At 36.2% G+C, this 23,217-nt stretch overlaps 1 protein-coding gene across 50 annotated transcripts in view; it reads left to right on the top strand.

Annotated features, from left to right (window-relative positions):
* rxrba (retinoid x receptor, beta a) overlaps positions 1-22,659 on the top strand; it is a 28,184-nt gene extending 5,525 nt beyond the window's left edge. For 4 of the 50 annotated variants that reach the window (XR_015515714.1, XR_015515708.1, XR_015515728.1 and 1 more), the window contains 10 exons: positions 1,944-2,123; positions 4,393-4,416; positions 6,853-7,013; positions 9,028-9,157; positions 9,330-9,462; positions 14,593-14,634; positions 15,101-15,192; positions 17,085-17,190; positions 17,518-18,660; positions 21,606-22,659. Coding sequence is in view for 16 of the 50 variants with exons in the window: in XM_087293893.1 (XP_087150019.1) it covers positions 1,944-2,123; positions 4,393-4,416; positions 6,853-7,013; positions 9,028-9,157; positions 9,330-9,462; positions 14,593-14,634; positions 15,101-15,192; positions 17,085-17,190; positions 17,518-17,665 (1,016 nt within the window). In the remaining 34 variants the exon portion in view is untranslated. Of the gene's footprint in view, positions 1-1,943; positions 2,124-4,392; positions 4,417-6,852; positions 7,014-9,027; positions 9,158-9,329; positions 9,463-14,592; positions 14,635-15,100; positions 15,193-17,084; positions 17,191-17,517 lie in introns of all 50 variants that reach the window. The other 46 variants (XR_015515713.1, XR_015515707.1, XR_015515727.1 and 43 more) reach the window with 15 other exon arrangements.
* Positions 22,660-23,217: the final 558 nt, after the last annotated feature.

Here is a 23,217-nt window from a genome sequence, read left to right as displayed (position 1 = left end):
GTTTGTGAAATCGGAAGTTTTATATCGGAAAACACCTACTTAATAAAAAAATGCTGACTCACTTCATACTTCTATTACAGTGCAGCCTTATTACCTTTTAATCAAGAAGACATTTTAAAATAAAAGTTAGTAAGAATGTCGTTTAATTTGATTTATTTTAACATTTCATTTATCAGGTACATGTGTTATAATAATGTAACATGATTTCGGCCATTTTTTTTTGGTAAATTTTGTTCACAGAAGTTATTTTAAGACTATGATGTAAACACTTTAATATATTTCTGTGTGTATAAAATCTGTTTTTTGAATGCAACTTTTAGGGTTGAGAGACAAAATTGATTCATTGAAGCATTGCGATTCTTCAACCATTCTGAATAATTCTCAACTTCAGAATCAGTTCTCTTCAAATTAAGCCTGTGTGGGTGCATGCTCGAAACAATAATAAACATATAATACATATATATAATAATATACATTAAAAATAATAAACCTATACTGCTAAACATGCGTCAATTGGACAAAGATGGATAAATGTAAGAATTTTATAGACGCTGCACATTTCATCCATTGTGCAACTAGCTTCAGTTTAGAATTGCTAAAGAATGTTATAAAAACAAAAACAATTCCTAAATATATTTTTTTTCTTTGGCATTACTTAGTTTAAAAGGTTATTAACAAACTGCAAAAAAGAAAGCTCTTGCTTTTTTTATTTATATAAATTTAACAATGGTTTGTTCTTTATAATGACTCTTTGTGATTTGGCCCTTTACCGTTTCATTCAGACCTTCTTCATGCTAAATATAGCTTTAAGAAAATAAAATGTTTTGTAATGGCAGTGCTGTCAAACAGATTTCGATTATAATCAAAAGCATTGAAACTCAAATTCTGATTCAAAGGTGAAGATCTGTCAGCGCCAACAGCCTAGTGTTTCGTGTGTCCACATATAGCACAGAAGTACTCACAGTGACCCGAGTTCGATTCCCAGCTTGAGGTCTTTTGCTGATCCTTTCCATTTCTCTGCTCTCCTCACTTTCCTGTTTGTAATCTCTACAGCAGGGGTTTTCAAGCTGTGGGGCACCAGCACCTATTAAGGGGGCTGTGAGACATTTGAGGCGTGCACTCAAGGAAATTATGATGACGATTTTAACGCGTTCACAAGAGTGAATCTGATTAATGTTAGCTGCACATCTAACTATCTGGCCCCTGTAGAGTTAATGCATTTGAGTAAAACATAAACAACAAAAAAAAGGACCTGGTGCTTTTTAAAATGATTGATGGCGAATGAAAGTAAAACTGGTGAGCCATCTGAATAAAATCAGCAGGATGCCCTTTCAGATCTTTCACTAACTTGAGACACTACTGATTACGCTTACATTTAATTTTTTCTATTACATCACTATTTGCCTTAATAGACAATAATATAATTAAGTTGTTTACGTGAAGTGCTTTCATGTAAGAGTTTCATGTAATTTCAGTTCGGCAGTTTCACCTTCACTCATGAACATTCATGCTCCTGTGACAAACCGGAGGATTATCCGCAAATAAGGTGTAAGATTTACACGTGTCCTAAAAGGTTGAAAACCCCTGCTCTACAGTTCTATACATTTTTAAAGCTGAAAACCCCCAAAAATAATTCTTTTAAAAATAAAAAAGTCAAGGTCAATTTGAAGAGCCCAGAAAATGGGGAAAATGTAGGTCAAGGATTGTTTTGGAATCATAATCTGATCCAATTCTGGAAGTCACGATCTGAATTCTCTAAAGATTCCCACATCGAGTAATTTATTGCAAAAAAAATCGTCCATCTTGTCTTTGATTCGTTTACATTATTTCATGATGTAACACTTACATAACAACAACATTATGAAATTGTCTAAATTGGGTCTCTCCAATCTGGTGACTAATCTTCCACCTCGACAAACTGACCTGGCGTCTGTTCTCTCCAGGCAAGCACTATGGAGTGTACAGCTGCGAGGGCTGCAAGGGCTTTTTCAAGCGCACTGTGAGGAAGGACCTTAGCTACACATGCAGAGACAATAAAGACTGTCTGGTGGACAAGCGCCAGAGGAACCGCTGCCAGTACTGCCGCTACCAGAAGTGCCTGGCCATGGGGATGAAGAGAGAAGGTAAGAAGACAACCTTACACATACACATATTAGACGCCAATAGGAGTTTCACTGGTGGTGGTGGTGACCTATAAGGGGTTTGAAGTGGGTGATGTCAGTGTTTTCTTTCCTCATGAGTGGCCCTGTGTTTAATAGTCATTTGTTTGTAAATCACAGTACATCGGTCACAGTGTTTGTATTAACATGAATATGATGCAGCCGAAAGACTTGTAATGTGAAATATGTTTTGCTGTGATGTAGTGGTGCAGTGATAGTGTTTGATAGGAGAATTAGTGTGTAGGATTTAATGGAAATGTGGATGTAGCCAAAACCTGCAGAAATCTATGTATTTATTTATTTTATTTAGTTTATGTAAATTAACTTGGCCAAAATGTTAGTCCATCACTAAGAGAGATAAATAAGGGGTTAATGCTTAATAAAATGTAGCCAAATCAAAACAGTAATCACAAAAGCGGGTAGGGCTGGGCGATATGAACTAAAAAAAAAGATCATTATTGATAATTATAACAATAAATTTCCAATCTTAAAGACTTTTTTTTATGTCTGGGTAGAATTTGGTGAAACCAGACAATTAATTTAACTTTTTATTGTCAGAACATGACAATATCTGAGGTACAATCACAAATCTGAGGTACTATATTTATATTTTAAATTTTAGCGGTGGATGTACCAAAAAAAAGAAGTGATTCACAGAAGCATTGCGATTCTTCTTTCTCTAACAATTCTGAATCATTTCTCCATTGTTGTAGAATTTCAGATCTCTTAAAATTAGGCATGCATGGGTGCAAGCTGGAAACAGAAAAATAATAAGCTTTTTACCCATGCAACTACATGCTGCAGAATTTGGTTAATTTGGACAAAGATGGACCAACATATTTACGACAAAGATTTGACATACACAAAGCTTTAAAACTTTTTGGTCTGCCTAGATCAGGGCTGCCCAAACTTTCTCTTTTGAAGGGCCAAAAACTAAACTTGATCAATATAGTTCACAATAGTTAGATACTTTCATAATTTATTTAATGATGTTTAAAAATGACTAGAAAACACTGCTTTATATTACTAATACAGTAATACAATGAACTTAATACAGTAAAAACAAAACAGTCTAGTTTATAACAGAATTACACTAGTTTTTGCCTTGATTTGCTCACCAATGTCTTCTGCATAGTCTTCTACCTGTCAAGTGACTGTATTTGCAACATTTGAATGGAACTTGTAATTTCAGGTTGTTGTTTTTTTTGTAGCTCAAAACAAACAAAAAAGGTTGTCAAATTAGAAATGATGGTCTCTGTGTTAAAAGCATTCGCCCCAACCCTCTTCATCATACTCACTCTTCTCTCAGATAGGATGGTGGGCCAAATCAAAGGTTACAATGGGCCACAGGCCCTACTTTGGGCATCTCTGGTCTAGATAAAAGTTGGTCAAACCAGACAGTTATTTTACCTTTTTTATTTTCAGAACATGAACACAGGTATAATCACAAGTTTGAGGTGCAATATTTATGTTTTAAAATATTTTCAAGTAAGCTTAAATCCTTATTGTTAATAAATAATCTACTGTAGATTAATTAATAATAATAAAAACTACTACTACCAAATACTACTAAATAATAAAAATAAACATTATATAATAAACTCAAATACACTATTTCCATATTTAAACATCAATTGCTGTATTTCATTCTATTATTCATTTAGTACATTAATACTAAAATTTCATCTGTATAATCTTCCAATGTTGCCCTAAAACTACAGTAAATCAGTGGAATCCCCTTCAACTGAATTGCTTATGGGGCCGTGCTTTGTTTGTCCGCAGTATTGAGAATGTTAGCATGCCTTCATCTTTGCTAATTTCTAGCACTTCTCTTAAGAGCTTGACTTAAAATCAATAAAAAAAATGTGCACATTCAAACGAACCTAAATATGGTTTGGTGTGATTTGCAAACATTAAATGAAACATGCTATATTCTAACATTATGAAAATATTAAAGCAAACATGCTATATTATTATGCAAACATTAAATCAACGCTATATTGTGCGCTATATATTTAGCAATATTGTTTTATCGCCCAGCTCTAACAGTTGCTATAGCAGAGACGTGTAGATTTCATAAGATGTTAAAAAGGGCATGATCATAGACATCACAGCACAAACCGAAGAGGAGAGGAGAGGGGGAGGGAGGGCTGTTGTCACCACTAACACATGTCCCCCTCTCTCCCTCTTTTGTTTCCTCTCGTTCTCTCTCTTCCTCCCTCTCCTTCTGTAGTGGTCCAAGATGAACGACAACGATGTAAGGAGAAAGCAGGGAGGGAGGGAGGGGTGCTTGTGTGTATGTATGTATGTTTGTGTGTGTGAGAGAGAGAGTATGTGGAAATGATGAATGGATTGCTCTGTAGAATTGTAGTCACATCCATTAAAGCGTTCATTTCATCTTTTATTTTTTATTTTTAGATCCACTTTGAGTGTTAGAACATTTTTTTAAGCTAAACGTAGAGTGCTGGTTTAATTTATCCACCTTTTACTGTCTAAACAATGTTTTTCAAGTCATTTGTTTTCCAAATGATCCATAAAGGCAAAGTTCACCCAAAAAAAGAACTTTCCATCATTTGTATTTTGAAAAATGCTTGCTGATGGTATCCTTTGACTTCCACAGTAGGAAAAAGTTTACCATCGCCGGCATTTTTCGAAATAACTTTTCTGTTCAGCAGAGAAGAGGAACTCAAATAGCTTTTGAACAAATAAAGATAAGTAAATAATGGCTGATATTTCATTTTTGGGTGAACTATTCCTTCTTTGCCAGACTGATATAATATTAGATGACTTTAAAAATTAACTTGACACATGTATTTCTAATGTTAAAATGAATATTGAGAATTAGGTACTACACAGACAAAAACAGCACATTTTACTTCCTATAAATATATATATAAAAATGTATTTAAATATATTGTATTGATATTTATTTAGATTTTTGGTGTTTAAGAGTAATAATATCCATTTGCCATTTTGTAATTACCATGACCATATGCACTCATTTTTCTTTTTCCCATCTGAACTATTGACATTCATGTGTCTTCTATTTGCCCATGTCCACTGAATGGTGTGGTTCGGTACGCTTTTATAGCCGTTTCCACGGTCAATAGGTACCAAAAAGCAAACCATACCATACAACTTTTTTGGTACCCTTTAGAAAGGTTTCCTAGCACAACAAAAGGGTACAGAAAGGCGGAGAAAGACACGCAGCTGAACGCTATTGGTTTACAGAGATACGTCACTAACTCATACACAAGCCAGGAGAATAAAAACAAAGAATCGCCATTTTTTAAATACAAAGCTGAGACATTACACAGTAATAATAGATAATAACAAGCCATGGTTAACCCGAGCTTAAACAAACCATGTCATCATCTAGATCAACAGCCACAAAGCCAAGAAGAGCAGAACTACCCTGTGCCCCGTAGTTGTTTACAAGGCTGTCTAAAGGAAGCGTGGTTTCGCTTTCTCGCTTGCACTTGCCGTGCGTCTATATTTAAAATGACAAACTTCTTGACCTGGTGATAATAGAGTGTGCATGATTATTGAAGCACCTCTGACATCTGATCCTTTCAGAAACGGACAAATGCATAAGTGATGCGCAAAAAACAAAAGAAAAGTCAGAAAAAACAAAGAAACAAAGAATTTAGCCTTTAGCAACCTAAAATATGAACAAACTGCCATGTTTAACTATTATCATCACCTTTTGGGCTATTACGAACTCGGAATGACAAAAAAACTTTCTAACAAGGGGATACATGTGCTGGTGAAGATTAAAGATGCAGATAAGAGGTTTGCACTGTTGTATCCAAATAAGTACTAAATGTATGCTGTGTGTAGTTTTTCTGTAATGTATTGGAGACTGTAAGGGTCTGTATGTGTTCATATATGTTGTTTATTTGTTTCATATTATTGCAGATGTTACAGTAGGCTATTTCACATTATTGATCTGCAGTTATAATCAAATCATGTTCATAGAAAGGTTATTAATGAACATTTATACACAAGTATTTCTGTGTATAAAGCATCTGTTTTGTGAGAAGTGCTTCTCATTTGATATGTGAACGACCCGTACAGCTTTACGTTGACATTTCCTCGAGCGAAAATGACGATGACTAAAACTTTGCATCAGACAATACGCCCACCAATCCATTGGTACCCTTTTGGCAGTGGAAACAAGACTGATAAAGGTGATCCTGTATCGTACCACTCAGTGGAAACAGGCCATTAGACAGATGCAGAAGTTTTTATTTTTTGCTGATTAGTTTCTCTAAATTATTTTTTTTGAAGGTTATGCATCAATGTTTTGCTTCCACATGGTATGATCCCCTTTCAATGACAGAATGCAGCAGAAACATTAGTCATGTGAGAATGTTGTCATGAATATGTGTGATAAGGCAACTTTGTAGCCTTTTCTGGGTCATGGAAGAAGGAATGTTGCTGGAGGACTTTGAATGTGTGCGTGTGTGTGAATGAATGTGTTGAAAACTAACCAGGAACTACATGTATCTGTATATCTCTGTGTCTCTCTACATCTGTTTCCATCTTTACCGCTTTACCCATTCATCCCCCTCCCCTTTCACGTTCTTTTTTCCCCCGTTATGTTGGTCTTTCTCACACTATCCTGCACTCTGCCCTTCATCTTCGTTTCCCCGTCTTGTTCCTCTTCCTCATTTCCCTGTGTGCGATGCAGCCGTTCAGGAGGAGCGTCAGAGAAACAAAGAGCGCGATGGAGAGGTGGAGTCCTCCAGCGCTGCCAATGAGGAGATGCCCGTGGAGAAGATTCTGGAGGCAGAGATGGCTGTAGAGCAGAAGACTGAGCTGCATGCTGATGGCAGCTCAGGGGGAAGCTCTGTAAGTAACCCATAAGCGTGTTAAGGAGGATTATTGACCTTTAGTGCTGGGATTATTTTGTTACGTGATTGAGATCTTCAAGGTGATTGAGCTGTAATTGTAGCAGCCCATTGGCAGTGAGATGGTGGATTAGTTAAAAGCAGGAAGTTGAATAGAAACATTATTCATGTTAGAGTTTTGATTTGATGCATGATATTGGAATTTCCAACTTCGATACCACACCTTGAAAATATTTCATTATTTATTTGTTTTTTGATACCTTAAAACAAACAAATCCCGCCACATTAAAAGTATGCAAATAAAGTAAAAGGGAAGCAAATAATTAAAACGTATAATGCTTAAACCAGGTTTGTCAACAGTCCTTAAGTCTAAAGGTAACAAATAAAAAATATACAATCTCCATCTTTCTGATTAAAACAAACATGTTAATATATTATTATTTATTATTCATTATTCATCCCCCTTTTGGTGAGAAGAGAGAGTGCGAGAGAGCAAACCCATTATCGATATAAACCAGAAGCAAGATTGTATTGTAATAAATATTTCAGTATCGATATTTATCTATACTAGTATGTATATCTGGTTCTATCGCCTCTAGAGACTAGATATTCTAATTTCCAATTGTAAATGGCCCCCAAAAAATCTACAGTGGCAAGATGAGCAAAAAATATTAAAATGCCCAAACTAATGTGAGCTCAATTAAGGCAGATACTTTGCATTGTCTACTCTGCCTTGAGTTTGGTTTAATCGTACTAGAGTTCCATTTCTCATTTGGTTTCGGGGTGAGTTTGCTCCACTGTGTCTATCATGGATCCTTAAAAAAAAGGAAGATAAATGGACACAGTCAGTCCTATTAGGGCCTTGACACAAAAAAGCAGACTGCAAAAAACTAGCACCAACTAAACACAACCGTGTTGTCGCCTTGGACCAAAAAGCTGCACATTAACACACCAAACAAATGAAATTCAACTGAAACTAGAGTCGTGTTGGCATGTCTTTCTGCTCTTCAGGGTGGCAGTATTCCGTTTTTTCATACTACAAAGGGAAACCAAACTTCCAGTTCACAAACAAAGCAGCGTTTAGCACCATTAAAACAGTAATTGTCACTTGCCATGGAAGGATTCGTTCCTGCAAATAAGTCTGATAATCTAATAATCCTTATCTTAATGCAAATATTTTGGAAATTTAGCACCCAAAGACACAAATAAGGAGGTGTGTAAGGTATGGGGTAATATGGTGGACTAATTACTTTACAAAACTAATTTGCCTGAGCCAAAATGATGCCATCAAAATAATTTGGTTAAACAAGCTACCAGAACACACACTATGCTTTTTCCAAACATCAGTCATCTAGTTAAAACCACAAATTAGCAAAACAGCTTATATTGTGCATGTGTGAATTTGTATTTTTTGGGCTGCAGTTTTGAAATAAAAGTAATTTGTAATGTCAAGATATAAAAATAGCTGCAGTGCTCCCCATTTGCAGTGATTTTTTTTTTTTTTTTTTTTTTTTTTTTTTTTTTTTTTGCTTGTGTCTTAAATGCTTTGCTTTGGTTTCTGAGAAAAGGCATGATTTTGATCTCCTTTAAGACATGACACAAGCAGGAAAACAAGTAACTGAACCTTGTTTTAGTTCATTTTTCACAACACATGCCAAAATGGTCATGTGTCAGAGCAGCATGTGGACAGGAAGTGTTTTTTTTTTAGCTTATCATATTCATTTGATCACATGAGTATTTGCAGTACAAATGCAATCCGATCAGTTCATTTTGAATTATCTGTGGAAGGGATCAAAAGCGGACAAGCTCTGTATTTTTCATCTGTATTTCACCTGTACTTAGTAAAAGTGTTGTCCACTTGTGGTAAGCTTTATGAGGGTCTTGTCTGCAAAGTATTAATGTGTTTTTTCCAGATAAATTTACAGGTCTGCATTGGAATCAGCTGTTTTTCAGTTATTTACTTTTTTCTTACTCTTGTTACGTTTAACCTAAAATGCATGTTTTATTCTCCTCAGCCGAACGACCCGGTCACAAACATCTGCCAGGCCGCTGATAAACAGCTGTTCACTTTGGTGGAGTGGGCCAAACGGATCCCTCACTTCAGTGAGCTCTCTCTGGACGACCAGGTCATCCTGCTGCGTGCCGGTAAACCCATTTACCTCTGCTTTTGCCACTCTGTGTAACGTTTTTGCACATTTAAATTATTTATCTGAAGCTGCAAAATGTTTTTTTAGTGATTTCTTCCCCTAGCAAACACTGTTAATAATTTATATCTCTAAATATTAAGTCCCCACTCATGCTCTGCTTTATCTGTCAGGCTGGAATGAACTGCTGATCGCATCATTCTCTCATCGCTCCATCACAGTGAAGGATGGCATTCTGCTGGCCACCGGTCTCCATGTGCACAGGAACAGTGCTCACAGCGCTGGGGTGGGAGCCATCTTTGACAGGTAATAGTCATGTCCCGTGACTGCAGGCAGGATAGGCTAGTGTTCAACTTTAGTCTGCCAGTCAAGTGTTTGAGGTCAGTGGGCTTTTAAAGAGTCTTAAACTCATCAAGACTGCCTTCATTTGATCAATAAAAGTCAATTGTTTGCTTGACAAAAATCATTGCTAATTTTCAGAACTAATATTCTAATTATTTTCTACTTGCTTATAAATGTTTTTTGAAAACTAGCATTTTAAAGAGTTATTAACTGAATTGAACTTTCAAACAGGGCTGGGTGATATTATAGCAAAGAATATTAAGATATAATGTATCATAACATTCAGTATAGATAATTTTTTTATTTTATTAAGTACATTTAAGAATGTTAAGTTTTTCTTTTATTTAACCACTTTATAGTTATAATAGTTAAAGTATTATTATAAATATAATAATAGTTTAAATATTTTTATAAACTATTAAAATAATAATTTTTAAAAAACAAACAAAAAAATCTCATCACGTATGTCTTATAAAATAAACATAAGTGTTAAAGAGACTTGATAAATAAAATGTTAAAAAATGTGTGCTATGGTAAATTGTAAATGCTAAACAATCAAAGCAAACTTTAAGGTAGATCAACATCTGTAAGATGTCAGTATTAATGATACGTTAAACCTCAAACTCTATAAACAAAACAAATTATGATAATCAAATCTGAGCTTTCAAGTAAATAAACCAACCATCATTATTCTAAAATACATATTGCTACATTACAAATTGTGAAGTTGAAGTCTTTATTACCCCGTATGCTACAATTTTTAGTGACTGGGATGCACAAGAAAAGAAACCAAAAAGCCATTCTGGTAACATCCTTACATCCTTTTCTATTTACTGTCTCCATGCTGCTTGTCATGACACTTGTCAATTTATCATGTTATTTTGACCTGAAGTGCCCTTGACAAAACCCAAAACTCGCAAGTGAAAAGCACAAGCGCGCAAATACCTTCACCATTTTTCACCGTCTCTCGTAACTAGGTGACCATCAACCGTTTTCTCAGCAGATGACAAACAGACAAACCATTGCTACAGTTCCGATACAAGTTTTTACTTATAGAGAAAATAAAAAAGCACTGCAGCATTTGGGTGCTCTGTGTTTGTCTGAGGTTACTACTGTAATGTGGATATTCCATACAAAGTGTAAATTAATAAATTGTGGTGCGCTCTCGGCATTCTGAAAAGTTTAACTGTTTTCAATTAGGTGCAAGTTGCCTGAAAATCCGAGCGCGCCTCGTGCGCGTCGTTTCCTATTTGTGCGTGCAAGTCACGTGCCTCGAATTGAAATAAAGTTACACCCTAAACCTACTGACATTTTTTCCAAGACGCGCGCTCAACAGCCACAATTTAATAAAACTATAGCGCTACATACCCAAACTTAATACCAAACTATTTTTTTTATCTTATCTGACATTGGTGTTCGGTCAAAAAATACAGATACCGTTTTTATCGCCCAGCCCTACATTCAAAAGACAACACTTTATTTGTATTAACTGGCTCTTTTGATCAGTTTAATGCATTCTTGATTAATAAATACTCATTTTTATCAGAATTTTCTTTTTGACCTCAGGCTTTTGAATGGTAGCACATGATCACATTTTTATTTTGGTGGAGTCCAAATATCAGTTATTGATGTGTCTTTAGCTATTCCTCATTAGAGTTGTGTACAGATCTGCATGTCACCTGCTATGCTTATGTCTGGAAAAGGATTAGGCCATTAATCGTCCGTCATACCCTGATTTGTGGTGCTCCTGAATCTTACTAGCATTGATTCTTGCTTTGACACATTTAAGCCTGCAAAGGTGGTTGGATTTTCCTGTGTCATGACAAAAAAAAAACTTCCCGACAGCCTGCCGTCTTGACGCTGCTGTATACTGCACAGAATGAAACTGCACAAACAGACAAAACACACACGCACATGCAAACACTTCATATGTGCACCGGTGCTCTCCTCTGCTTATAGTCTCAACACACACTCTCATTTACATGATTAATGGAGTGCACGCTTGTTACGTCACTCTTAGTCTGCTGGTTGTTTCTCACAGCAGCTCTTTATTTCAAGGAACAAATTTAATACATTTCTCCCAAGACTTCCGGACTTTGTCTCATGCAAATCCAGGAATAATGAGCTACAGGCTGTTGTTTTATTTTGTAAAATGAGCTCATTCTAGATGTTCTGTGCTACAGTTTGTTGTGATGTTCATATATGAAGTTGTCTTTCGTTGCCATTCATCTTGTCATAATGTCTCTGCTTCAGAAATGAGCCTCCTCCCCGTGCTTGTGCTTCACTGTCCATCTCACCTGAGTTTTGCAGCGCTTCATTGTCATCCTGTTGGTGCCATGTGATGTGTGTGTGCGCGTGTGTGTTTGCAAATGCTTTCTGCTTTGCTTTATCAGCCCATGCTTTAGATGCTGTTTAACCTTCTGTGCAAAATCTGTTATGTCTTCAGAATCATATTATGTGCTTTTATTTTAATAATCTGCTTAATATTATAGTCTAAAGCAATGATGCATAAATGAATAACATGAATGAGCAGTTATTTTCCTCAATAGTATATATTTTTTTTAACAGGGCTCAACCATAATGATTTAAATTTATTTTAAGGGAAATGTTTAAAAATGGTTCTTCAAGACTAGGGATGCAACGATTGTAGATTTAGGTTGTCCGATTATAGGAATAATCATGGTTATCAGGGTTATTATGCATTCATTCATTTAAAAACACCACTAGTTTAGATAATCACCTGAAAACTTGTATCTAAAAGTGATTTTATTGCTGCTTAGTAGCCAAATAATACAGCACAAAATAATAATAAAACAAACAATATTCCCTTTGTCTTTAGACTTGAGGGAATTAATTGAAAAATCTGTATTTGTCTTATGTTAATCTAAGCTACATATTAGCTAAGTATTTCCCTTTTAAAGAGAACAAATTAAGTCAAAGGCTGCTGTCTTTGCCTTTGTCTTTTGATCAACTATATTACAAAATTGTTTATTATTTTTCATTTAGTATTTTTCCAGTTCTTGTCCCACGACTCGTGGTGCGTTTACGGCATTCTTTGAACTAGGTGCGCCTGGAAAGCGTAAGCATGTTGCGCCGCTCGCACGCTACGTGCATGTCGATCCTAATAGCCTCCATTAGAATAAACAAATTTGCTTGCGCAAAACATGCAATATTTGAATGGCCCTTAGTTAAAGATGCCAAAAACATAACTGTAGTATATCTAAACACAGTCCCTTACCTGCCTCCAAAGCCACACCTCCTGAAATCATGAACGCGCACCTTAAAGATGACAGTAGCCAACCCACTAGATCATGTCATTCGTTAGTTAGAAAACTTTATAGTATTTTATAATACTATGATTCTGAATGGAAAACTGTGTTATGTATAGGACATCACTGGTCTCACTCTGTCACACTATTTGTCCTAAAGTGATGCTTAGTGGTTGGCTGACGGTGTGCTGGATTTACATTTATTACTAAGCCATACTTTCATGCTACTTTACACCAAATATTCAGAGTAGCATGGTGAACAATACAGGAAGCAAAATCAACCAATATGAGTATGAAACCAACTTTACCTCAGTAAAGCCGGCTAGGCAAAATAGCCATAGTTACTGATGTTTTGTTGTTAAACTAAATAAAAAATCTACATTATCAATGCTGTAAAATGACCTTATGAAACTGAAAATAGTCACATCAATCTTTTGCTGGAAGATGTCAGTTGCTGAACAACACTTCTGTGCATTTCATCCATTCGTAAAACAAAACAATCTATTTAAGCTTTGCGAGATTAAAATAGTTTTAAAACAGAACATTACCTGTCTAAAAGAAATACTTCAGCCATGGTGTCGTCCTTCATCCAGCTTGCAAAAATAACTCCAATAGTGATTCAGGTTTTTAAAAAGCTCTCTCGTCTGTACGCACAATTGGCGGATCTTAGTGAACTGGATGCACAGATTCACAAATTTGCATTTTCCTTATCCAGAATATTAAAATGCATATAAATACATTTAGGTCATTTAATTTAATTAGTTCTATTGGAATCTGAAGAGACTTTTAACCAGCACAACAAAAAAAGTTTCTGAAGACAATCACCTACGGCACTTTTATAACCTCAGCTATCATTAATTCAGTGTGTGTGCGTATTAGTTTCTGTGTACAAGCTCCGAACTTCAAACTAGCGCACAGTTCACGTAACTAAGTTGCAGTAGTATTGTTTTGTACAGAAACACGGTGTTAATAAGTCTTTACGATTAAGCCTGACGAGTTAAAGCGCGGTTAATAGAGAAACCAGTTAATCATGGCATCCCTATTCTGGAGAAATTTTTGACTGTTATTAATCAAATTGAAGTGACTTTTATGATTTTTTTTTAACAGTGTTGTTTGTATTTTTTTTTTTTGTACAATGAATGATTAAAGTCATGATTGTAAATTATATATTAAATATTTACTAGATGTTGCCATGATTACAGCTAATGCTATTGATATGGCATTAAAATACAAATTCTTATTTTATTCCTAGATTTTCACTGGTAGAAATCTGAAATGAAAATATATTTTTAAAAGTAAATTTTTTTTTTACCTTTTAAAAATAAATAAATAAATAAAATAATTAGAATTTTTGTCATTGCTGGAAATAATTGAAAAACTGATGCTTAATTTATTTTATTTGTTTATTATTATTATTACTTACAAATTTACACCAGAGTTCGCAAACAACACTGCTCAAACACTGCTCAAAAATAAAGATTAATGTTGCATTTACGTGAATAAATTCTAAAAGCATCCATCGTTATTGTTGAGCCCTGATGTTTGATCCTGATTTTTATTTATATTTTTTCCCCTTCATGTTATGTTGTGTTTGTTCTGTGCTGGGAATTCTCATTTTCAAGCTTCGCTGCTGCCGCCCCATGAGCCCGTCTGCCTTCCCCTTTCAACAAGAGCCTGTAGCTTGTTACTCTTTGAACTGGGCCTACCGCCAACACATTGTGGAGTCTTTAACGTCTCTGCCTGGGCCTTTCTGGAGCGGGGAGACATTATATAACAGTGAAATGTGTAATGACATTTGAATAACACGTTGTGATTGAACACACAGGGAGAGTGCGCACAATGCAGAGGTTGGGGCCATATTCGACAGGTAATGACACTCCGCCACACGCCATAAACAAAACAAAAAAACAGCAGCAGTCAGGAAAAGCCTGTAGCTTAAGACAGTTTATTTTTGGATATAGTTATATGTCTGGGGCTGTTTGGGGCAGGTAAACTGACCTTGTCTGTGTGTCTGCTTGCGTGTACTCACAGTGTTAACAGGAATGACTGATGTTTTACATGGCATGCTGTTTGTTTTTTATTTTTTCATTTGCATTTCTGCTTGTTTTGTTTTGCTTTTAAGACAAATTCTGAAGTCTGTTGTGTTATTTTTTGATTTTGTGTATTTTGAAATGTGGCTCTGAAAACGGCTCCATTGAGCTTTTTCTGTTGCCTGATTTGTTGCATTTCAGATGTTAACGTGAATCATCTGTGTTTTGTTTATCCCTCCTCCTGACGTTCCCTTCCTGCTTGGCATCCCTCGCTCTTTCCTGTCCCTGTTTTAATGGCATCAGGGTGCTGACCGAGCTGGTGAGCAAAATGAGGGACATGCAGATGGATAAAACGGAGCTGGGATGCCTCAGAGCCATCATCCTATTCAACCCAGGTCAGAACCCCATTGTTGTAAATATTAAGCTCATATTTGTTCTTGTTAGCCTTTATAAAATATCTATATCCCCCCCAAACCCTTGCTTTTGTATATTTCCTACAACATATTCACTTAACCTCCTTAGAGGCCACATCTGTGGACGGCACACTTTAGCTCTTAACTGGCTATTTAAAATACTTATGTTTTATATTTTGTTATAGACATACAGTGTCATCCTGCAACTGTTTTGCAGCATATGAAATGTCCCAAACACTATTTTTAACTGTAAAAAAATGGGGAAAATTTTGTTTTTACTCTCTGATACTCAAAACATGTTCCAAAAAAATTTCTGTTATATATGCATGAACTTTAGGGGAAAATGTTTTATGTAAATTTGGACCACAAGTCCACATATATGGACATAATTTTCTCTGAAAATACATCATATCAAAAGAATATACTTAGGTTTTATTCTAATTAGGTTCCAATTAGCCCAAATGGCAAAAAGAAATCAAAAATGCATGTAAAAAACACCTTGGGCCTTAAGAGGTTAATACACAAATACACTTCATTCAACATGTACATAGGCATCACCTATATGCTGTATAACTGCAGGTTAGCTATGTTTATATATAATAACATTCTGTTAAAAGCTATTAGTTATTTCCCAGTACTGGCTTGTGGCTAAAAGGGCATGCACTGCGTAAAACACATGCTGGAATAATTGGTGGTTCATTCCGCTGTGGCGGCCTCTGAAATGGAGATTAAGCCGAAGGAAAATGAATGAATAAATGAAGCTAATAGTTACTAGTTAATTAGAAATAACCTTAACTTTTCAGAATTAAATTGGAATGCAATAATGTACACTTTTTGTGGAGCTGTTTTGAAACTATAATTTTTGGGAAAAGCGCTATACAAATAAACTTTGAATATTTGTGTATTGACTGTTGTCTTTTGTTTTATTCTATTAGGATTGTTGTGTAAAGAAGGCAAGAGAGTGTGAATTGTGCTAGTTCGCTTTAGGGATCTGCTAAAAGTATTTGCATGTCAACATTTTGGCTGAAACCAGCTATTTTTAGTTGCGGACCAAAATCATTGACCTGAACAAAGAGATGTTAAAATAACTTCTCTGCTGGCTCTGTTTAGCATCCATTTTCTGCACATTACAAATGTAGAGCGCAGTGTTTTGCAATATTGTCTAAAATGCTTTTGTTTCATAGATTATTGAATGAACTGTATTTGTTTAATATGTTTTACATGTAATTAAATGTAACATTAACACACTTTAAGAGTGGTTAATTTCAAGTCATTTTAGGCCAGATTTTTCTTAAATTGTTGATTTTTGTATATAATTTTTATTTTGGTGCATCACTGATTGGTTTTGTTTTTATTTATTGTTTTAAAACTAAAATATTTTTAATCAATGTTTGGCCAGTTACACAAATTAAAAGGTAATTTTATCTGGTACTTTTAGTATTGTAGTATTTTAACTTAAATAACAAAAAAATATTTTTAAACCAAATGACATGTCCTGACTAAGCAAACCGTAGTCATGCGAATGCAACAGAAACATAATCTCCCTCTTTGAGAAGTACAATTATGGAGTATGTGAATCATTTAGTTCCCCTCGTCTGGACATTGAAATGAAGAATTTAATGACAGACTTTACAGCAGTCAAAGTTCAACCAAATTTTTTACTCGTATTCTTGTATACTTATATATGCGTGTTATATAAGTATGTAAATGTGAGTCTATATTTAGATCAAGACACAAGTGAAACACTACAATTCCACAAGTCTTAAGTTCTTATGCTTTCACATTCCACTTTATTGTTATACAAGATTCTTGCTGATCTGCAAAATGTTTGCGTATTCATGATGCATGATGGCAGCTTTTTATTTTATATGCAGATGCAAAGGGATTGTCAAGCCCAAGTGAAGTGGAGTTACTAAGAGAGAAGGTCTATGCATCGCTGGAGGCCTATTGTAAACAGAGATATCCTGACCAGCAGGGAAGGTGCACAACATGATTTTTCTCCTTTCTGAAACCCCAGTTCATTGTAATTTGTATGTTTTTGTTATGCAACAAATGATTTAGAAGTGGTTATGATTATAAATTATATATTGAATATTTAGTACATATGTTGCCATTAATATAGCCAATATATAGCTGCTGATATAAATAATTAAATAACCCCAGTAGCAACTGAATGACAGAAGAAATAATCTATTATACTTTTTAAAGGGTAAATCGTGGTGGAAAGTGAGTTGTTACTGTTTCACTGTAATGTCCTGCTGTTATTGTAGCTGAATGCAGTTTCTGTACATGTCGCTCTGTTTTCAGGTTTGCAAAGCTTCTTCTCCGGTTGCCAGCATTGCGCTCCATTGGCCTCAAGTGCCTGGAGCACCTGTTCTTCTTCAAGCTGATTGGAGACACCCCAATCGACACCTTCTTAATGGAAATGCTTGAAGCGCCTCATCAGCTGACCTAACCTGGACCAGTCTCGATCCAATTCAATCCGGTTTGCACCAGGGTATCGCAGTACCCCCTGGACTCTGGGGCTTTACTGTGTCTCACTTCCCAATAACACCTCCCCCCCCCCACAATCCTCTCCTCCACATTCTCCCTGCCGCACCTTCAAACCAGTACAGCCACAAAAAAGACTCTTAAGCTGTCTGAAAAAAAAGAGATGTTTTCCATGTAACGTTTTACACCGTATGAGCTGTCCAGAGAGATCTTATTTTTTCGAATTCCCTGGAGGGTCTAAATCAAAAGCTTTGTTTTAAAGACTTCAGCTTCCAGTTTTAGAACTCTCGTATTGATTCTAGAGATCTCAGTGTGTCGTTTTGGTTTCTATGTTACTCTGAATGCACGAACTGTACTTTTTTCTTTTGTTTTGTTTTTGGGGTCACTGCAGTTAGACAGCCCTTCGGCTGAATTTACAGTGCATGTGTGACTGGGGTGAGAATCCGGCAAGCCTTTTGGCTGGTACGAATCAAGTCGCGGCAGGCCTGACCCTTTGTGTTTGACTGTGGAAAACTGCTAACATGCTATTTTTGGGATTTTTACATTGAGATCCCACTTTGTACTGTACTCATGAAATGAGTCCAATTTATAAAAGGCATTGGAAATTCTTGGCCTGCTGCATCTGGCCCATATGAAATGCAGGCCGGGGTTTTACATTTGTGAATAAATGTATGGAGGTTTTGTTGGACATGAGTTTTTGATCATGATCCATGGAGGGCCTAAAGGCACAGATTAAATCTCGCAGGAGAATCCTGCTTTTTTGGTGGCAATAGGAGGGATGACCTTGTTATTTTTGTGTTGTTTTTAAATGAGCAAATGTGTTGGTATTGGTTTCGGTACCGTCTAGAGGACCTTATACCTTTGCCGTTTCATTATTCCCACAAGTTCCTTCCTTTGATGCATTTTTCTGTCACCAAGTGGGAACCAAATCCACACCATGGAACCACACCATACCCCCCAGTAGACAAATATTTATAAACCGTGTGTGTGTGCTGTGAAGTATGTCCAACCACTCTTGCCCTTTCCATGTCTTCGGTGTAGCAGGCCTATTTTCGTTTGTGATTGTCATCAGGCTCCTTTGGAATTAACTGGTACTAACTTTGGCGTATTAAAACCACAAAAAGTGATCTTGATTTGGTGTAAAGGCTGGGGATGCATTACATGACTTTGCCTAATTTGGGTTATCTACAGTCTAGACTAGAGGAGTCGATGCTTGTTGCTGAATTAGAACGACAGTCTGCAGATTGTTGTCAAAGTTGACTGATTGCACGGAAAATTGGTGTTTGATTGGCACAGACGTCTTTGATTATCGAGACCTGTTTGATATTTTGAGCCAATCTTAAAACACAGTTTTTGTGGCACAAGTGTGTGTGCAAGTTGGTTTTGTTTGGATAATCTGATTTGGTTTGTGATGCACGGTTTTTGTTAAACTATCTGAAAAGTTCTAGATAATGTATTTCTGCATTCCATCTGTTCAGGTCGCCTCCTTCAAAACTACGGCCATTTTGTCTTATTCAGCAGGAAATGAGGGTGCAGGGCTCTGTGGGAGTTGTGCAGTTGGTGCGAAAGGGCGAAGTGTCAAAACCAGCATCCGTCACAACATCTATGCATTTATGCGAGAATGATCGAGATCATGCATCAGGGAGAGAATTCAGGCCATTGAACAAGATCCAGCAAATGCACCAGTGTTGATGGTGGGAACATTGGTTTAAGCCACAGAAACCAATGGGCATATAAAACAAAGTACTTTTAGGCAGAGACTTGAGATCAAATACTCTCAATTACTCTAGTATTTAAAGGTTTTATAGAGAAGAATGGATTGAGTGGTTTCACCTGTTTTGGTGCTAAAAATGACAACGCTTGGACACAAATGTTGACACCAAAATAGACACGCACAGCTGTGGTGAAAATATGCAATTTCTTCAATAAGCTTGAATTTGATATGCCAATTTCTTGTTTAATACACCATCTTCTACATGACGATCAATTGTAGTATCCAGCTATATGCAGATATTGCTATCTGAAGTGTTTTTTTACATCTGTAAGGTGCTTAATTTTCCAGTATAATCATGCAGTACATCATGTAAGATGGTTCACAGGATTGATGGGTTTTACTGTTTTCCGTAATGCTAGCCATTGACATTTGACTGAATCCAGACTTCCTCTTTGTGACTTGTTCCTCATGTGTTTTCGGTTGGGCCACTGGTCTTTTTAATGTGATTAACAACTGACCTCTGGTCCAGTAAATTTGGCTTCCCAGTAGTTTAGCCTCCTCAAAGAGTTCTTGCATGCTTGTCCACCCAGTTTTCATAAATCCAGGAATTGAGGCTAATTCAGTTGGCGATGATGGTCTGCTCAGTACCGGAACAGCGGGAAGGTCATTTGATTGTGCACTGTATGCTTGTGCTTTCACGTAGGTGACTCGAGTGTTGGCAGAGTTGTCAGTCAGCCTACGGGGGTAGGTGTATTTGGGTATGTGTGTGTATGTGCGTCCTGTCTATGTGAAAGATGCATACAAAAGTGGTGAAACGCTTCACTGTATTTCCTTGAAATGGAGTGCAATGGCCCCAATCTCCTATTACTTGATTGCTTTTTGCCATAATCGACTTTCGCTTGACTACATATTACTAAAAACATACGCTGTAAGCTCTTTTGGGGTCCAGGTTTTATCCCCCCACCCTCTCAACTCTTTCATAATCTCACATTTTAACAGTTCTCAATTAGTTTAGGGTTGCAAAGCATTCATTGAAATGAACAATATATATATATAAGCCTTGCGCAGGTTTTTTTGTACCATTTTCAGTTTTGTTACAGCAGACAGTAACGCTTCAGTTATCCGTAATGCACCTGAACTGATTCAGCACTGCCAAACAGGTGCGACGGGAGACCCCTAACTAACCCCTACTGGTCGACTGTGTACTGTGATGATCACTAAACAGAACCCCTAATGCAACTATTTATACCCAGCTGAGAGACAGAGAGATCCAGAGGGTTCTGTTGGTGCATTTTTTTCTTAAGGCCTTGTTGCTGCAATTTGTCACACATGTTGGGGAAAAGCCCTCCCGGGTGTGTATTTGAAGCCAAGTGGCGCTCTGAAATATGCACAGTGCAAACTGAATGAATCTCCGCCTGAGAATGAAGTGGTTATTATGCACGTTACAGTCTGAGAGCTGATTGACTTTGATCTTCGTTTGTGGTTTTTCAGCGAATATGTAAAGACAGATCTGCGTTAGATATGAGGGAAGCGTTTGCGAAGGTCAGGAGGGTTCACACAGGTGAATTACACAAAACGTGTGTTTACATGACACCGCTGTTGGCTAAAAATGAAAACGATTTTTTTTTTCAATTCATTTAAAGCCGTCAGTCCTGGAGGGCCGGTGTCATGCAGAGTTTAGCTTCAACACAATTAGACACACTTGAAGCTAATCACGGTTTTACCGGGTGTACTAGAAACTTCCTGGCAGTTATGTTGAAGCAAGTTGGAGCCAAACTCCTTGGGCACCTGTAATTTAAAGGGATAGTCCACCCAAAAATGAACGTTTACTCTCATTTAGGTGGTTCTAAACATTTGAGTTTTTTTTTTTTTAAACACAGTTGATCTTCATAGTAATAAAATCAAAAACTGTGGAGTTCAATGGCTACAAGTTTCCAACATTCTTCACTGTCTTAGTTTGTGTTTAGCAGGTGAAACGTGAAGGATGAATAATGGCAATTTTAATTTTTAGGTGAACTATCCCTTTAATCCAGGGGTGTCCAAACTCGATCCTGGAGGGCTGGTGTCTTGAATAGCTTAGCTTCAACACACCTGCTTGGAACTCTGGTATACCTAGAAAGAGCTTGATTAGCTGGTTCAGGTGTGTTTAATTAGGGTTGGAACTAAAATATGCTGGACACCGGCCCTCCAGGACTGAGTTTGGACACCACTGCTTTAATCAAACCCTCATTTGAGAGTGTGAAACTGTTTTCAAAGCGCACATTTTTGCACATGATGCCATTTTCGTCGCCTCTGTGTAAAATAAAACAGTGATGTCATGTAGCATGTACAATTAAAACAACAGTGGCGGACTAGAGAACTCGACAGGTGTGTATTGTTTCTTCTTAAAGAGACATCACCAGCTATTGATCAACGTGAAGGGTTGTATTTCTGGAGTGAAACATTTTGAAAATGGGTGGAATGAAAAAGATTTCCTTTTTTTTATCTCAGGGCTGTCATGTAAACACCTTAAGAATGTGTCCAAGTCATACTTCACTGCAAAGTAAAATCTCATTAGGTGCACATTTTCACTTTTTATGCAAAGTGTTTTTATTTATCCTGATTCAAATTGAAATCGCTGAGCTACAGTAATGGAAATTACTATTCAGATTAATTGGAATGAATAATTAAATGTGGGAGTGCATTACTGAAGTGAACTTATGTCAAAAATATTTTGTTGTTGTTGGTTTTGTGGTGAAATGTGACATGGACATGTTTTTGTGCGATTTCCTTTATATAGGAATGTGTTGGATAGATGTACAGCTGAAGGAGGGCTACATAATAGATGATTTTGTACTTTCAAGTGGGTGGGCTGATGAAAATGGTGATTGTTTTTGGGAGTCTTTAAGAGATTACGGACTTGAAAGAGCTTTCTTAATTTACTCCCACCAAAAGAAAAAAAAACACACAAAAATATTGCTTCTCAGTATGTTTTCTGACTGCTCTTTTCTTATGCTTTACATCTTTGTGTATCCTGATGTATTAGTGTAAACTGTTATGTTATTTGGGGTCTTTTCCCCCTATCCTCAACCTTCCCTCTTCATTTTTCTTGTCTAGTTTTTAAATCTGTCTCCAGCAGTGGTGGAAAGGATTGACTGTACGGAGTGTGGAGAAAGAGAAAAAAAAACTTTCTTTTTGCTTTATTGTCATTAATTCTGAATCTGTTTTGTTGGATGTACCATGTGCAAGTAAAGGTTTTAATACAGTACTGTTGTCAGCTTATTATATGCTCTAAGAAATGTACGCATGCAGTTCAGCTGCCAGACCTTTATATAAAATAAAATATGTGAGAATAATACAGAAAATACTTGGCATTAAAAAAAAAAATAGAAATGTAAATTAGGGCTGCACGATAATTAAAAAATCTAACATTGTGATATTTATTTATTCTGCGATTACTGTATATATTGTAGGCTGGGCCGGTATAAGATTCTGGCGGTATGATAACCTTAGATATAAATATCACTGTGTTGAGATTACTGCTCTAAAATATATTGTTTTTAAATGTCTGGGTAAAAAACAAAACCCTTTTCCCCTTTGTACACAATATATTTCAATTATAATTAACATGTCAGGCTAAATAATTCAAATAAATCATTTGACTTCTGCTGTCTTCACAAAAACGCTGATTTCATTACAATTTAAAAAATGGCATTTTTGGATATTATTTCTGCTAGAGATGCTCTTGTCCTAAATAAAATGTAAATAAAAAATCTGTAACACTTTACAATAAGCTTTATTAGTTAATGCATTTACTAACATGA

This window comes from Danio rerio, chromosome 19 (genome assembly GCF_052040795.2).
Source record: "Danio rerio strain M-AB ecotype USA chromosome 19, GRCz13ab, whole genome shotgun sequence".
Lineage (NCBI taxonomy): Eukaryota > Metazoa > Chordata > Actinopteri > Cypriniformes > Danionidae > Danio > Danio rerio.
Note: the sequence above shows the minus strand (reverse complement) of the source record. Positions and strands in the feature narration are given on the sequence as shown.